The 18,985-nt window shown below is 36.5% G+C and overlaps 1 protein-coding gene across 1 annotated transcript in view; it reads right to left on the bottom strand.

Annotated features, from left to right (window-relative positions):
• Nucleotides 1-2,559: 2,559 nt before the first annotated feature.
• The window catches only part of LOC129231656 (zinc finger protein 558-like), a 39,324-nt gene continuing 22,898 nt past the window's right edge, over nucleotides 2,560-18,985 (bottom strand). Inside the window, exons 2-3 of the mRNA XM_054866019.1 lie at nucleotides 14,795-15,258; nucleotides 2,560-2,741 (exon numbers count right to left, since the gene is read on the bottom strand). Coding sequence (XP_054721994.1) covers nucleotides 2,560-2,741; nucleotides 14,795-15,258 — 646 coding nt within the window. The remainder of the gene's footprint in view (nucleotides 2,742-14,794; nucleotides 15,259-18,985) is intronic.

Genomic DNA, 18,985 nt, shown 5'->3' with positions numbered 1-18,985 from the left:
AGTTAAAGAGGTAGCGTGGGGGAGAGGAGGGGGTTACGTATTTCTATCTGCTTTTCAAAAAATCGATTGGAGACAGTCTATGAGTCTCATTCATAACTGAAACTATAAATATGGACTCTAATCACATTTATGGGACTAAAATTTCTAAAAATAGCCTTGGAGCCACACGTACCTTTCTTGCCTCTAAAATATCACCAAGAACTGTAAAACTGCGTTTTCAAAACTACTATTTCAAATTTTTTCTGGGGCGTGAATCCCATTCCAAACCAATAGCTAGATTCACCCATTGCTTCTAATATCGACTTTCGTTTAAGACTTTTTCTGCAGTTTGAAATGTTAAGAATTGCCCATCCCCTAATCCTACTAAATATGATTTACATCGCGTTTTTTAGACTTAAAAGTGTGTCCCGCCCTAAGATTATTTTCTGATTTTGCCACTACCTTGTTATTCCGGGAATACCCCCCCCCTTTCCTCAGATCCCTGTTATTGTTGCACCCCCAAATATTTCGGCCTATGACTTCTACACGTGTGCTGCCGGTTTAGTTTTCATTCACATTATGGGTATTTCGGCAAAAAAGCGGAAAAACTGCCAAAAATATCGTGAATAATATAAAAGCACTTGACCATTCCTTATTTCATCTTTAAGAACGGGTTATGTAAGATATACTATTTGCAATAGCGATTTTTCAGTTGAACATGGTGGTCGTGATGACTGCCGCAAGCATGTTACTTCGAAAAGACATGACGACCGCGTGAAAAATACAGCTTATAATCAAGAATTTATCATTTTAAAATATTCAGCATAACATCTTTTATTCCGTATTTATATTTTCTGTATCATATTTGAAATTCATTGAGGATCATTATACTGTTGACAATTCATCACTGTTTGATTCTGATGCAGCGGCCACGATTTTAGATTTTCAAAGGTTGGCAGCTCTGTGTATAAATAAAAACGTTTTCTCAAATTTCAAAGCTGCTTGAAAATCGCTCAGATGGAAATCTTTACTAGCAAAAAAGAAAAAGAAAAATTCCTAGAATACCATGCATGGAAGCTTTCTAGTTTTTTATCCTAGCATATATAAGACTACTAGGAGAAACTACACCCTATTTCGAATAAATATGCTTGTTTAAAAAATCTGTATGGTATTTACATGCATCAAAGAACGTGAAACTCGAGGTTAAAATAACAGATTTTTAGTTTCTAAGTAAGTCTTGAAGTAATTAGTTCTAAATAATTATTTATACAGTTATTTTATAGTATTTTGTTATTTTCCCAAAATTTGACTTATTTTCTATCAACTAAACAAAAAACAGTTTAAAATAAAAAAAAAAATGATGTCTATGTCGGATTTTCATGGAATTTACCATTAAACAGTTTCTGGCGTTTTCCGAATCAAAAATGCATATAATGACTACTAGCCATGAAAAATCACACCCACAAATGAACAAAAATCCCGCCATCTATGCTCCTAACCTTTAAGAACACGGACGGTTTCAAGAACACGAGTGGCGTACTCTATGCCAGCATTTTTTAAAGCTTAACTATCACTGTTTAAAGATTTTCCTATTTAATACAATGTCTAGTAATGTTATAGAAGTAGCAAAAATCTAATTGAACAAACCTGTGAACACAAAATGAATACGATTACAATATAGAAAAAAATTATAACGTTTAATTTGCGAATTTCACGATTATAAAAAATAATAATAAATTTACATATAAATGATATTTTAGTTATTGAGACAACTCGTTGGCATTTGTTGAACATGTGTTGCAGCTCTCACAATTGTATTTTGTTATTTTTATATGCTTTTTGCATACGAAATTGGAACATTCACGTGTGGTTTCTAACAAAAATAATCAAAAAGAACAAGAGCAAAAGGCAACTTTCGACTTTAAACACATATATATCACTGAACGGACCTCGAAAAAAGGATAAATAATGGCGACGTGTTGGTCAAATGATTATCCTAAAATTCACTCGCTTAGTGGCGTACTCAGTTAGTCGTCCGTGTTCTTAAAGGTAAATAAGGGACAGGCTTCTCGGATCATTTATAACAGAATTGTCCGAAAATGATTGCCACACTTTGACCTAGGAAATTGAACAACTGAAAAGATGACAAATAAAAACAAAACGTATGCAGATAAGAGGGGGAACCTCTCTCCGAATTGAGGCTTAACCAAGAAGTATGAATCGGGGTAAAACCAAAAGACACCGGTATCTCGAAAATTGATTCTTTTTGCATTTACGCAGTAGAACCACTGAATGGATGTACCTATATTCATAAAAGAATTTATATGCGTCATTTCAATTGAGATGTTGCAGAGAACAGTAGAAGACCTTTATGGTGAAATTTGTGCTCATGACAACAACAAACTCAGTGTTCCAGCTGTCCCAAGCAATCACCCTGAGGTGCCTATAAATTGTATACGTCCTGAGAGGTTTGTGAATCAATTAGTAACATGTTAAACTTAATTCAAATTACGAACTAATTAAAAGTTTTGAGATTAATATTTCGATTTCAATTCGTGTCTGCTCATATTTTATTTGATGTCAACAATGGTCTTTTCTTGAACTGCAACAAATGTTGATTCTGATTCCGAGCGGGTTTCTAGTGCTGAAATTAAAGGAAGCAACCAGCGAAGGCATTAAACTACGAGGCAAACTGCTAAAAAGCATTGCAACTGCAACACCCCAACTATCTGAAAGCGATTCTTCACCATTGTCTCTCAGCTCTGAAAATAGTTTTTGCAGATGTTGTGAAACATTGCCACCTTCTTCAGGGGACAAATAATTCTGATGTTGGTGATAGCCCATGCGTGTCAAATCTACGTCATAGTTTGAAGACTAAAAATTGTTCCTGCGTGAATCGCAGCAGGTAAGAAAGGTTCGCTATTATTTAAGCGGAGTCGCTCTGGCTTTAGCAGGAAACAGGTAGCAAAGGTGCTTAGAATTAATGCAAAAGCTAAATATCATACAGATTCGCTCCATGTCACGTGACCTGGTGGTCTCCATCCAACCATCTCCGATTTGGAGGACGTTCTGAAAAGGTGCAGACTTGCCTTTGAAACTAACTCATGCACATTTTCAGCTTCAAAGACACAAATCATGACGATCGACTCATAAAGAAAGTGGGCTCCAAAATGGCCAGCGATGGAAAAATCGTGCTAAACGTGCCAATATTCGTTTGACAAAGCTGCTCGGCCATTTTGGCGCCCCTCCCCCCCCCTTTTTTTTTTTAATCGATCTTAGATCCTCAGGATTTGGTTATTGGAAGCTGAAAATTTGCATGATTTAGTTTCAAAGGCATGTCTGCACCTCCGTAAAATTTCGTTCAAAGCGGAGATGGTCGGGTGGAGACGACGAGATCATTTGACATGGAATGACTCAGTTTCGATTTCGATTCCGAGTCACAACTGACTACAACTGTATTTATGTCGAGGACTGCATACTAAGTGCCTTGCCTCCATTATTTTTTATACCGATAGATGGCAGCACCATCACCGGATCGAACAGTTAATGAGAATTTAGAACTAGATCAGGAGCTAATAGCTACCTGGTGCTAGCACCCCCAGAGGTAACGTTTAACTTGGAGGACATTGAGACCACGAGCATATTTAACGTCGCCCAGTCCCCTTTAATGACGACGGTGGATCTTCGACCATCGAGGTTCGAACTCAGGACCCTCCGGCCCCGAAACCGACACTCTACCGATCGGACTACCACGCCCCCAATGACTCAGTTTGTGGCGCACCTTTTGCTACATGTTTCCTGCCAAAGGCAGCGCAACTCAGCTTAAATAACAGCGAACCTTTCTTACGTGCTGTGATGTGCTTACGCAGAAAAATTTCGGACCTTTATACTATGACGTAAGTCTAGCGCTCATGGGCTCTTACTTTGTCGATAATTACCTCTATCAATTAAATTTGCTTCGCTCATCGGAAAAAAAAATCCTCTCTTTTTAGTAACTGAAGAAAACGACTTATCGTATATATATTTAGAAAACTACCAAACTGATTAACGGCCCTTGTGAAGTTTTGCTCATACCCAGTCCACCCTTGCCATCCAGCACACAACGAACTTCCGCAAGCATGCTCCTCCTTCAGGGCGGTGGCATCCATATTAGAAATGAGACGGGCTCAGCCCGGGCCCGACAGCCCGAGCCCGGGCCAGAAGCGGGCTCGGGCTCTAGAACCGAAAATAGGTTTCGGGCTCAAGCACAGATATTCAATCGCCAATCTCCATACAAATTCAAAGCAAATAAATATTTTCCTACTATGATAAAATGAAAGGAACATTTAAATCAGTTCAATAAATGTTACATTTACCCCCCCCCCCTTAAAAAAAATTAATTCTTTATAGAGTTTTTTTGCGATTACCATTGCAATATGTCATACAGTAATGCATTTGAAATGGAGCATTTTAAGAAAATTTAGAAACTTCTCTCTGTCAATGAAGAGCATTTGACGTAACATTTTTCATTAACAGAGAGATCATGCCAGACTGTAGAAAGCTCGGTTTTTGATGCAAGAAAGTTTCCTTCGGGCTCGGATTTTGGTCTGAGACAATATCCAGGGGTGATTGTGAGTTCATCAAAAAATATCTGAAAGTTTCAAAGCGAGAACGGGGGGGGGGGTAATCTTTGGCCCCTATTACTGAAGTGCACCTATGCCATAGTATTAAATAGTTCAATAGTCAGAGCCAAAATAGTGTGCGTACATTTGATTAAAATTTTAATGGGTTACAAAGTTACTTTTGAGCTGGTGTTATACAAAATTATCTTGACATTTGTCCATCTTAAGGGATACGTGTCCATCTTAAGGCTCTTGCAGGTATATTTGATGAGTATTATACAATTTTTAAAAAATTGCGGAGGTAAGGAGATAAAAGCATAACAAAAAAAAACATAATTCCGGTATTTTCGGACATAAAAATACCGGAAATACGTCCGAAAATACCGGAAATTCGGTAAAATACCGGAACACAATCACCCCTGAATATCATTCCGGCTCGTGCGGGCTCGGTTACGAATTTTCGGGCCCAGGCTCTCAAAAATGAGCCCGAACTCATCTCTAATCCATATCCTCTGTTCCTGGGACTTGGAGCATGTCCTTCCTCCCGGGCGGTGGCGCATGTGTGAAGGGGCGCAAGCGCAAGTGTGTGTAAGACATGAACGCCACCACCCAGGAGGAGAGGATTCCGATGGACAAGTGGAGGCCCAGGACCAGAAGAACTGCATACCTGCAGGGGCAGGTGGACGCTGGTGCTCGCAGATGACCAGGGTCCAAAAATGATGGGAACATCAACTTTGGTCAGATGAGGTGACTAAGCAAACCGTCGATTGCTTTAAAAAAATATGTGCGCTTAATCCTTCAAATCTTAATGAACTTATTCATAGCACTCAATGCTCTCGTCGCTCCTTCTTTTTTCCCCGCGTCGTCAAAGACCAGGGTTGCCAGATTTAAGAACAGTAAATACGGGACAGGCTTCTAGAAGTAAAAAAAACTAGTATGTTGTGGCCATCACGAAACTTTCTTCTATATTTTTCCTTTTTCTGATCCCTCCCCATGCTTGACGAGGAAGCAATATTCCTAACAAAAACAAAATGACACATGCAAAAACTTGACGACCATCCCAATGTCTGAATTATTGTAAAAACAAAACAAAGAGCGAAAATTGAAAGTTACTTTAAAAGCCTTACTTGAATTAATTACAAATATTTTATTTGTTAACAAACATAAGATGGCAACAGTTAAAAATTTTAAATCATTGAGATAATATTTCCGATCATTTCCATACAATTAAAATCACGAGAAATACGCAGACGACAATCTATTACGATTTATCTTTCTTATTGTTGCATTAATAAAAATATTTTTATTCGCAAAAAAAAAAAAAAAAAATCAACACCTCTTGGAGCGATTGGAGTCAAAATTGAACCAAAGCCTGTTTACGTATGGATTCACATATATTCCAAATTTCAACCAGAACGTAGCATTACTTCTTGAGATAGGGCACTCACAATGGAAAAAAAGAACGGGTGATTGCGCTACCCCCTTTTTAGCTGTTGACACCAAAATAAAATCAGCTTTTATACCCACTAAGGGCTACTTGTCAAAAAATTTTTGTTTGATTCCGTTCGTTATTTCTTGAGATACAGCAGTCACAATTGACGACAAAAAACGTTCTATAGCTCAACCCCCGTTTGAGTTATTGACACCAAAATTTAATCAGCACCTGTTCCTGTTAATACCAACATATGGACCAAATTTTGTTTGATTCCGCCAGTAACTTCCTGAGGAATAGCAAGCACGCGTAACTCGAAAAACGTCCCATTGCTCCACCCCCCTTGGAGGAATTCGCGCCAAAAACTAATGGGCACAAGTTCACATAGGGGCAAATATGTGTACTAAATTTCGTTCGATTTCATGCGGTAGTTTTTGTTGTAGAGCGGCCACAAAAAACTGGTCACACACAGACGTGACACACATACATACACACACACATACATACATACACACACATACACACACACACACAGACAGACAGACATTTTCCAAAAATGGTCGAAATGGACTCAGCACACCTCAAAACGTTCGAATCCGTCAAAATTCGAAATTCGAAAATTTGCACGAATCCAATACTTTCTTCTATATATTAGATATAGAAGAAAGTAAAAAAGGGAGGGGGGATATTTTTGAGGTTGCGGTCAATTACTAGGTAATTTTAAGGGATGTTTTCCCACGTAGAACGTCTCTTCCTGATAAATCTGAAAAATTCAGATGTTACAGAGCATTAAACTTTACAAAATGTCGCCGATCAAAGTATAAAAATCGTTTTCATTGTGACTGACGACGCATGCGCAGAGATATATTTCCAACATTAGTCAATGAGCAAAGAGGAAGCAATCATTCGGCTCCTCATGGTCTGCTGCCTAAAAAAACAAACCAAATTAAAACGAAAATAATTTTTGCGTTTGCTGCCACATGATTTTCTTATTGCTCTTTATTACACATTTCTTTGTTTTACTTTATTTATTTTTTTTCATTTAAAATGATGTCTCGTTTTGTAAAATATTGTTATTAGCTAGAATACGGGACTTTAACCGTTCCGTATGGAAGTTCCCTGGGACGCGGGACAATTTTTCAAAATACGGGACTGTCCTTTGAAATCCGGGACGTCTGGCAACCCTGTGCTAAACCCTTTTCGAACGCATCCTTTAATTTAAAATCGCCTCCTAAGTCCCCCATACCTGCCACTATTTGTGGTTTAACCAGTTGGATAGGACCCTGAAGACAGCTCTGATATTTTGAACCAGACAGGAAACTGAGCAATCCCTGGTGCAGCACCCCCCCCCCCCCCTCAGAGTTATCGTTTCACTTGGAGGACTTCAGGGTTCGTACTCAATTTCAGAAATACAATGAAGGAGTTTTGGAGGAGTTTTGAAGGAGTAAAATGAGATTTTGAAGGAGTACTTTTGGGCTATCCTTATATATATACAGTTGGCTCTCTGTTTAACAACTTTCAAGGGACCACAAAAAATCGTCCTTAAGTAGAAATCATCCTTTAATAGAATGCTTTTAACACTACAGTGTACCATCTGGGACCGTGAAAAGCCGTCGTTAAATAGAGCGTCGTTAAACAGAGATTCAACTGTATATAAATTTTGTCACTTTGTTTCAATAGATTTGAACCCCTTCCCCCTTCGTCACACTTTACCTTTCTCCTTCCCTTGTCACATGTCCAATTTTTCATAAACATATTGCTATAATAACTGTATGATGTCACTTTTTGCCACCCTCTTTTCCCCTTGTCACAATTTCATGAACTCGTCTCCCCTCAAGGCATGACATCACTTGTGGATGACTATTGTTACAATGTCAAAACTGCAATTTACTAAACAATTGCTTTTTTAACAAAATCACTTAATATAGTACATCTACTAATGTATTTTTCAATATTTAAATATTGCAACACGCTAACTTTTGCTACTGAGAGTGTGGTGAAGTTAAAAGCAATAATCATAATACTTAACAAAATAGCCAAGCACCATTTAAGCATGATTTAATTCTCTTATGAAATTTCTTAGTCATCTAATAATCTTTTCACATTCAACTTTTATGACTTCAATAATCAATTTATAAATCACATCAATTTATAAATCACTTTATGAAAAAAAATATATCAAATTACTACATTAAAATCGCTCTTATACCTTCGCCCCTGTGACAAAGTTAAGTTGTCGATCGAAGTATTTCAAATGACTGTCATAGAGGACGATTATGTAGTTTTGATCTAAAAAAGAAGGTGTTAAAACCAAAATGAAGGAGTTTGAAGGGCCCTTCAAAAAAAATTCCTAAATGAAGGAGTATTTGAGGAGTTTTGAAGGAGCGTACGAACCCTGGACTTTGTGACCACGAGCATATTTAACATCCCCCAATCGCCATTAATAAAAACAGTGGATCTTCGATCCGGCTGGGATCGAACCCGGGACCCTCCGGTCACGAGTCTAATGTCTTACCGATCAGGCATCCTTTATATGTATTACATTAGGTATTTATATTTGAACTTGCCTTTGCAAAATTTTATTTTCAGTAAAATAATGAAAACATCTGGGAAAGTTTGCTGCAGGAATTTCTGACAAGCGATAAGAAACTTAGTGTTATCATAGTCCATGTATATTACCTGAAGAATGACGAGGCATGTACACAAGCTCTGAAAGCGAGAATTTAGCCATTGACAATAGAGAGGAAAGCAAAGCAGGTGGTTTTTAAAACTGAGAGAAGAGAAAAGCCACAGTTACCTTCAGATGAAGTTAGTCATGGCAAATTTCTGAGGAACCCTGGGAGAAAGAAGACATTACTGCGCCCCTTATTAGATTAACACAACATTAAAGAATAGAGGAGAATTAGAATGCGTTCTTTTCAAAGACTAAGATATTAGCTGTCGGAATGTGGTCTATCTAGGATGAAGAGTTCTTGAATTGCATACTTGCCAACCTTCGAAGAAAATAGCCAGAAAAATCGCCAACCTCGAGCGGATGCAAAAGGATTGTGGAAAAAGAGAACATTGAAACCCATCTTTCCCCTTCTAAAATGCCAATTCCTCTCTGAACTAATATATTAGTTTTTGATTTATTAATCTGGATTATAAAATATTAATTTACTACTATTTATAAATACATGAATTTTATATATTGCTCTATACATTTAGAGGTTTTACTGACCAACATGATGGCTACGTTCACTGACCTCGACCAGACGGTTGATCACATGGCAGCTAATGACGTCAGATGAATGACACACAGAGAAAAAATGCTTATTATTGGTCAAAAATGTCACATGCTTCAATCAACCAATCAACCCGTTTAAATAACGGTCGATCAGTAGCTCATAGAACGCTGCGGTTAGTCATCGGTGGACCAGTCGAGGTCTGCAAACGCACTCACTGTTGTACAAAATGCAGTAATACCAGAAAATGTTTTGAATATTTTAAACACAGAAAAAAACTGAAATTAATTTATTCACAGGTTTAAGGAAACCGACTCCCAACGTGACCCAGAATCATATTTGATAACATTTGAAGAAAAAAAAACAGGAGATTCCGCTAGAGGTATACAGGTGATTCACCAGCGACATATCTTCACAACATAATCATTAATTGTGCTTTGAAATAGCATGAGTACTAAATTTAAAGTGAAACAGGGATTTTTCGCAGATGTAAGCTAATTGGTAGTAGCAAGAAAAACATACTGCAAAGGAAAAAGCTAATAATAAGTAGTGAACTTGCTTAAAGTTCTGTGCATTCCCCAGTCTCTTTCAGAAAAATAGCTACCAAAATTTAATTCTTATAATCCGAAAAAAAAAATCAATATATAATGAAAATAATATATATAATAAGTAGGTATAGGGTAGCACATGTTAAAATAACTTCAAACTTTCAAAATAACTGAAATATTTTCAAGATGCAAAAAGATTGAAATCTGCTGCCATTTTCGGCAGAGCACGAGCTTCGTTGAACATGCAATGTGGAAAGCTTCCAAAATATTAATTTTTACTAACGGAGTTATTAATTGGAAAAATTCTTATCCCCTGACATTGGTCGACTAGAAAAGGGCGCCATCTGTTGAGAAGAAATTGAAACGTTTTGATGATTGACTGAAAAAGCGGGAGAAAATCGTAAAAAAAACGGGAAATCGGGAGATGGAAGCCAAAAACGGGAGTCTCCCGTTAAAAACAGTAGAGTTGGCAAGTATGGAATGGACCTTATTCACGGTTTGGCAACGGTCCCATCAGCTGTCCGTCTGCGGGTATTTTGACCAATCACGCAGTGTCAGTAGTGCTAAAAAAAACTCGTTTTATTTAAGGATTACTGGACTTCATGCGCATAATGAACATGTTTAGAGCTTAAAAAGACTTACGAATGCATGGAAAATGCCGAGAAACGGAGAAAATAAAAAGATAATTCAAGTTTTCACCATGTTTGTGATAAGGAACCAAAGAGGCTTAAACCCCTGAAAATACGATAATGAAGAAAGTATTTCGTATCAAATGAATCGTTCATCATTCTTTTACAGCGTTTCTTAGTTAAAAACGTAAAAAATCTCCCATTTTAAAATAGAAAGAAGAGTTTATAAGCCACACAAAAGCAAGTGTTATTATACGCTGTAGTGCCGAATTTTCGTCTGCTATAGTTCCCACAATGCACTGCAGTGAGGGTTTTTACCCGCAGTGACGTCAGGTGAATACTGTCCATTGGTTTCTTTCTGGACTATAGCTATGTGAAACTTTTTTTTTCCCCCACTTCAAAATCAACTTTGTTGAAAGTATGATTGTTTGATTTGTAATTCAAAAGTTTATAATAAAAAAAAAAAGCAAATGAAGTATTTTTCTTATGATTTTATCCTTTTCCATTCATAATTCAAAATTATGTCAGTTGAATCTAATTAATAACATCAAACTATTAGTTAATTCATCGCATCAGTTTTTACCTAAATTTTATTAAAATATCATACAATATTAATAAATACAAAAGTGACGACCAGCAACAGGCTCTGGGCCCAGCTAGATTGGTCCTAGTCAATTTACAATCCCCAGTGAAGATCCAATGGCCCTCTTAAAACTATCTACCCCCCTGCTCATTACCACCTCTTCCGGTAAGCTGTTCCAAGGTTCCACTACCCTGCTTAAATAATCATTTTTCCTAACATCCATGTTAGCCTGAGATTTAAATAGATTAAAACATAACAAATATTTTGTAGTAAGTTACCGCCCTAAGCCAGAGCTAAGGCAGAAATACTTAAAATACATGACCAGCTCAGTTATTCCATCCGAAGACTGCAGTTTCGTGCTTTTTAGCACTTATCAGCCGAATAGGAATTACATGAGCTGGTGGCGAAAATCCTCTTAAAGGAGCCAAGAGAGCTAAACAAACTGGTAGCTAATGTAGAATTAGCACACCAGATGAGTGACCAAGCAATGGTGCGGTTCAACTGAAAGATTGATGGCAAGGCATGGTATTTTGTAGTAAGTTACCGCCCTAAGAAAGGGCTAAGGCAGAAATACTAAAAATACACCACAGCTCAGTTATCTGGTCCTCTGGTCACTCATCTGGTGTGCTAATTCTACATTAGCTACCAGTTTGTTTGATTCTCTTGGCTCCTTTAAGAGGATTTTCGCCATCAGCTCATGTGATTCCTATTCCGGGCTGATGAGTGCTAAAAAGCACGAAACTGCAGTCCTCGGATGGAATAACAGAGCTGGTGGTGTATTTTAAATATAAAAAATATTGTTTATTATTTTTTATCTATTCCGGTTTGGATGAGGCTCCGGCTATGATGCCACTTTATAGACGGTCCCATTGGCGACATTTTAGAGGTTCGACTGTATATTGACATAAAGAGGGCTATTCTCCAGTATGAGTTTTCAAATGTCTTCTTAAAGATTCAGAATGAACAAATGCCACAAAACAATATTCACAAGAATAAGGTTTTTCTTGAGTATGAATTCTTAAATGTTTTTTTTTAAACCAGAATTTTCAGAAAATGCCCTGGAACACTATTCACACGAATAGGGTTTTTCGCCAGTATGAGTTCTCAAATGTTTTCTTAAATTTGAATTTGTAAACGTTCACATGAATAGGGTTTTTCGCCAGTATGAGTTCTCAAATGTTTTCTTAAATTTGAATTTGTAAACGTTCACATGAATAAGGTTTATCGAAAGTATGAGTTCTCAAATGTTTTCTTAAATTTGAATTTGTAAACGTTCACATGAATAGGGTTTTTCGCCAGTATGAGTCCTCAAATGTTTTCTTAAATTTGAATTTGTAAACGTTCACATGAATAGGGTTTATCGCCAGTATGAGTTCTCAAATGTTTTCTTAAATTTGAATTTGTAAACGTTCACATGAATAGGGTTTATCGCCAGTATGAGTTCTCAAATGTTTTCTTAAATTTGAATTTGTAAACGTTCACATGAATAGGGTTTTTCGCCAGTATGAGTTCTCAAATGTTTTCTTAAATTTGAATTTGTAAACGTTCACATGAATAAGGTTTATCGAAAGTATGAGTTCTCAAATGTTTTCTTAAATTTGAATTTGTAAACGTTCACATGAAAAGGGTTTTTCGCCAGTATGAGTCCTCAAATGTTTTCTTAAATTTGAATTTGTAAACGTTCACATGAATAGGGTTTATCGCCAGTATGAGTCCTCAAATGTTTTCTTAAATTTGAATTTGTAAACGTTCACATGAATAGGGTTTATCGCCAGTATGAGTTCTCAAATGTTTTCTTAAATTTGAATTTGTAAACGTTCACATGAATAGGGTTTATCGCCAGTATGAGTTCTCAAATGTTTTCTTAAATTTGAATTTGCAAACGTTCACATGAATAGGGTTTATCACCAGTATGAGTTCTCAAATGTTTTCTTAAATTTGAATTTGCAAACGTTCACATGAATAGGGTTTATCACCAGTATGAGTTCTCAAATGTTTTCTTAAATTTGAATTTGTAAACGTTCACAAGAATAGGGTTTCTCGCCAGTATGAGTTCTCAAATGTTTTCTTGAATTTGAATTTGTAAACGTTCACATGAATAGGGTTTCTCGCCAGTATGAGTTCTCAAATGTTTTCTTAAATTTGAATTTGTAAACGTTCACATGAATAGGGTTTATCGAAAGTATGAGTTCTCAAATGTTTTCTTAAATTTGAATTTGTAAACGTTCACATGAATAGGGTTTATTCACCAGTATGAGTACTCAAATGTTGTTTTAAAGAATAAGAATGAGAAAATGCCATAGAACAATATTCACATGAATAGGGTTTCTCGCCTGTATGAATTCTTAAATGTTTTTTTAAAGAGGAAGAGCAAGAAAATGATCTGGAACAAAGTTCGCATGAATGGAGTTTTTCACCAGTATGAGTTCTCAGAAGTTTTTTTGCAGCTGAAGAATTAGAAAATGCCTTAGAGCAATATTTACATGGGTATGGTTTTTCGCCAGTATGTATTCTCAAATGTTTTTTTAAATTTGAATTTGTAGAAAATGCCCTGGAACAATGTTCACACGAATAGGGTTTCTCGCCAGTATGAGTTCTCAAATGTTTATTTGAATTTGTAAACGTTCACATGAATAGGGTTTCTCGCCTGTATGAGTTCTCAAATGTTTTCTTAAATTTGAATTTGTAAATGTTCACATGAATAGGGTTTATCACCAGTATGAGTATTCAAATGTTTTCTTAAATTTGAATTTGTAAACGTTCACATGAATAGGGTTTATTCACCAGTATGAGTACTCAAATGTTGTTTTAAAGAATAAGAATGAGAAAATGCCATAGAACAATATTCACATGAATAGGGTTTCTCGCCTGTATGAATTCTTAAATGTTTTTTTAAAGAGGAAGAGCAAGAAAATGATCTGGAACAAAGTTCGCATGAATGGAGTTTTTCACCAGTATGAGTTCTCAGATGTTTTTTTGCAGCTGAAGAATTAGAAAATGCCTTAGAGCAATATTTACATGGGTATGGTTTTTCGCCAGTATGTATTCTCAGATGTTTTTTTAAATTTGAATTTGTAGAAAATGCCCTGGAACAATGTTCACATGAATAGGGTTTTTCGCCAGTATGAATACTCAAATGTGTTTCTAAAGAATAAGATTGAGAAAATGCCATAGAACAATATTCACACGAATAGGGTTTCTCGCCTGTATGAATTCTCAAATGTGTTTTTAAAGTGGAAGAGCAAGAAAATGATCTGGAACAAAATTCGCATGAATGGAGTTTTTCACCAGTATGAGTTCTCAGATGACTTTTTACAGCTGAAGAATTAATAAATGCTTCAGAGCAATATGCACATGGGTATGGTTTTTCGCCAGTGTGCCTTCTCAAGTGTACTATTAAAGCTGAATGATGAGAAAATGCCCTAGAACAGTGTTCACATGCATGGGGTTTTTCTCCAGTATGAATCCTCAAATGATCTTTTAAAACTTGAGCGCTAGAAAATGGCTTTGAGCAATATTCGCACAAATATGGTTTTATGCCAGTATGGGTTTGCAAATGTCTTTTTAAATTTCCAGAAAATCTAAAGTCCTTAAAACAAGTTTCACACCGATAAGGTTTTTCATTAGCATGAATTCTCAAATGTACTTTTAAATTTATTGCGCTAGAAAATGCCTTAGAACAGTGTTCACATGCATATGCATGGGGTTTTTCTCCAGTATGAATCCTCAAATGATCTTTTAAAACTTGAGCGCTAGAAAATGGCTTTGAGCAATATTCGCACAAATATGGTTTTATGCCAGTATGGGTTTGCAAATGTCTCTTTAAATTTCCAGAAAATCTAAAGTCCTTAAAACAAGTTTCACACCGATAAGGTTTTTCATTAGCATGAATTCTCAAATGTACTTTTAAATTTATTGCGCTAGAAAATGCCTTAGAACAGTGTTCACATGCATATGCATGGGGTTTTTCTCCAGTATGAATCCTCAAATGATCTTTTAAAACTTGAGCGCTAGAAAATGGCTTTGAGCAATATTCGCACAAATATGGTTTTATGCCAGTATGGGTTTGCAAATGTCTCTTTAAATTTCCAGAAAATCTAAAGTCCTTAAAACAAGTTTCACACCGATAGGGTTTTTCATTAGCATGAATTCTCAAATGTACTTTTAAATTTGATGCGCTAGAAAATGTTTTAGAACAGTGTTCACATGCATGGGGCTTTTCTCCAGTATGAATCCTCAAATGATCTTTTAAAACTTGAGCGCTAGAAAATGGCTTTGAGCAATATTCGCACAAATATGGTTTTATGCCGGTATGGGTTTGCAAATGTCTCTTTAAACTTCCAAAAACTGAAAACTCCTTAAAACAAGTTTCACACCGATAGGGTTTTTCATTAGAATGAATTCTCAAATGTACTTTCAAATTTGATGCGCAAGTAAATGCCTGAGAACAGTGTTCACATGCATGGAGTTTGTCACCAGTATGAACGTTTAAATGTCTCCTTAAACTCCCTGCGTCAGAGAATGCCCGGGAGCAATGTTTGCATGAGAAGGGTTTGTCACCACTATGAACGTTTAAATGTCTCCTTAAACTCCCTGTGTCAGAGAATGCCATGGAGCAATGTTCGCATGAGAAGGGTTTGTCACCAGTATGAAAGTTTAAATGTCTCCTTAAACTCCCTGCGTCAGAGAATGCCACGGAGCAACGTTCGCATGAGAAGGGTTTGTCACCAGTATGAACGTTTAAATGTCTCCTTAAACTCACTGCGTCAGAGAATGCCTTGGAGCAATGTTCGCATGAGAAGGATTTGTCACCAGTATGAGTTCTTAAATGTACTTCAAAAGTTGAAGCAGTAGAAAATACCTTAGAGCAATATTCACATGAAAAAGGTTTTGTCACCAGTATGAACGTTAAAATGTCTCCTTAAACTCCCTGCGTCAGAGAATGCCCCGGAGCAATGTTCGCATGAGAAGGATTTGTCACCAGTATGAGTTCTTAAATGTACTTCAAAAGTTGAAGCAGTAGAAAATACTTTAGAGCAATATTCACATGAAAAAGGTTAATCGCCCGTATGAAGCATACTGTGTCTCTTTAAATTCAAAGCCTCATAAAATGACTTAGAGCAGTAATCACTTGATTGCCACTATGAGTCATCAAACGCACTTTTAAAGCTGAAGCATCAGAAAATGCCTTATGACAATATTCACACGGTCTAGGAACTAGCAACAAGCTGAAATGCATATAACTTTGACAAACTGTAGTCTGTTAAAAGAGTTCATCCTATTGGCAACTTCACTCTGCCTTCCTCTGAGGCCCTGTATATTTCTCAAAGCAAGCACTCTAAAAAATATTGATCCATGATATTTCTCCCTTCTTTGTGACAAAAAAAAAGTTGGCTCTTTCTATTTAACACTTATGCAACCTTTTATAATCTCCCTTTCTTGGGCTCAGTTGAGAAACTTGTGCAGTTTTTCCCCAAAGTCTTCCTTAGATTTTGAAAACTTTACTAGGATTGCAATTCATCAAATACTGATTTGCATAGAATCCTTGGATGGCTGCTTTGGTATAAATGAAGTTATGTGAGCTTAAATGAGATAATGAATTCTGGTGGCGAGGATTCTGATAGATCATTGCGAGAAGTGTACAAAGATGCTCCAATGGCATGCAGTTCAAGTTATTGCTGAAAAGAAATAAAAAGGAATTAGTGTACACTTAAAATAATTTTAAGCACAAGGATACATAATAAACAAATTGTGTGCTCTAAGAAAATATTTTGACGGTGAAACAATCATAAGGGGCCTATATGTATAAAATTTTGAGGGGGGTAAAAAAAGAAGAGTTAATTGGAAACAGAACTGAGAGAAAAAAAAATTTTCTGTAATACTATCACAAAGTTTTTGTAGTCAATACAAAACATGAATGAAATGTAACTATGGAAGTTGCATATGGCTTTATAAGAAATCAATCCATTAGATGAAATACACCGCCAGTTCAGTCATTTCCAGCTGAGGACTGCAGTTTCGTGCTTATTAGCACTCATCAGCCCGGCATGGGAAAGTGACTGAGCTGGAGGTGGAAAACCTCTTAAGGAAGCCAAGAGTGCCAAACAAACTGGTAGCTAATGTAGAATTAGCACAGATCAGACGAGTGATTGAAGCAATGGTTCGGTCTGGTCTGTGCTAATTCTACATTAGCTACCAGTTTGTTTGGCACTATTGGCTTCCTTAAGAGGTTTTCCACCTCCAGCTCAGTCACTTTCCTATCTGATGAGTGCTAATAAGCACGAAACTGCAGTCCTCAGCTGGAAATGACTGAGCTGGCGGTGTATTTCATGTATTTCTGCCTTAGCCCTGGCTAATGGGCGATAATTTACTGAACAATCCATTAGGTCTGGCCACTCCCCATAGTAAAATATACCATCAGAATTCAGCACTAAGCAATATCAAAATGATAAATTCATATAAAAATACAATATTTGAATCAAAACTTTACAACAGCAAATATTGAACACATATTTGAAAAAATACACAATTAAAACCTTTAAATTTAAACGCATAAATGACTATGGGCATTATAACCTTGTGTTCAGGACACGGAATTCCTGACCATGCAATAAAGCAGGCAATCATGTCCTTATTGCAGTAATGCAGGGCCTAGCAAGATAAATAAATTAAATCAGTTTTAGATGCTAGATTTCTAAACAAAAAATAAACTAGTATGTTGTGGCCATCACGAAACTTTCTTCTATATTTTTCTTTTTTTTTCTGATCCCTCCCCGTGCTTGACGAGGAAGCAATATTCCCAACAAAAACAAAATTACACATGCAAAAACTTGACTACCATCCCAATGTCTGAATTATTTTAAAAGCAAAGCAAAAGAGCGAAAATTGAAAGTTATTTTAAAAGCCTTGCTTGAATTAATTACAAATATTTTATTTGTTAACAAACATAAGATGGCAACAGTTAAAAATTTTAAATCATTGAGATAATATTTCCGATCATTTCCATTCAATTAAAATCACGAGAAATACGCAGACGACAATCTATTACGATTTATCTTTCTTATTGTTGCATTAATAAAGCTATTTTTATTCAAAAAAAAAAAAAATCAACACCTCTTGGAGCGATTGGCGTCAAAATTGAACCAATGCCTGTTTACGTATGGATTCACATATATTCCAAATTTCAACCAGAACGCAGCATTACTTCTTGAGATAGGGCACTCACAATGGAAAAAAAGAACGGGCGATTGCGCTACCCCCTTTTTAGCTGTTGACACCAAAATAAAATCAGCTCTTATACCCACTAAGGACTACTTGCCGATAAATTTTTCTTTCATTCTGTTCATTATTTCTTGAGATACAGCAGTCACAATCGACGACAAAAAACGTTCTATAGCTCAACCCCCGTTTGAGTTATTGACACCAAAATTGAATCAGCACCTGTTCCTGTTAATGACAACATATGGACCAAATTTTGTCTGATTCCGCCAGTTACTTCCTGAGGAATAGCAAGCACGCGTAACTCAAAAAACGTCCCATTGCTCCACCCCCCTTGGAGGAATTCGCGCCAAAAACCAATGGGCACAAGTTCACATAGGGGCACATATGTGTACCAAATTTCGTTCGATTTCATGCGGTAGTTTTTGCTGTAGAGCGGCCACAAAAAACTGGTCACACACAGACGTGACACACACACATACACACACACATACATACACACACACATACACACACACACAGACAGACAGACATTTTCCAAAAATAGTCGAAATGGACTCAGCACACCTCAAAACGTTCGAATCCGTCAAAATTCGAAATTCGAAAATTTGCACGAATCCAATACTTTCTTCTATGTATTAGATATAGAAGAAAGTAAAAATGCTAGATAATGTTTTATATGAAAAACAAAGTCCCATGGTTTTGTAGTCTTTAAGCATTTGAAGTAATTTAAAGTCATAATCAGTGTATTTCAATTCTCCCCTAGATTTC

Source organism: Uloborus diversus, chromosome 10 (assembly GCF_026930045.1).
Source record: "Uloborus diversus isolate 005 chromosome 10, Udiv.v.3.1, whole genome shotgun sequence".
Classification (NCBI taxonomy): Eukaryota; Metazoa; Arthropoda; class Arachnida; order Araneae; family Uloboridae; genus Uloborus; species Uloborus diversus.
The sequence above is the reverse complement of the archived record's forward strand: the minus strand, read 5'-3'. Positions and strand labels throughout refer to the sequence as shown.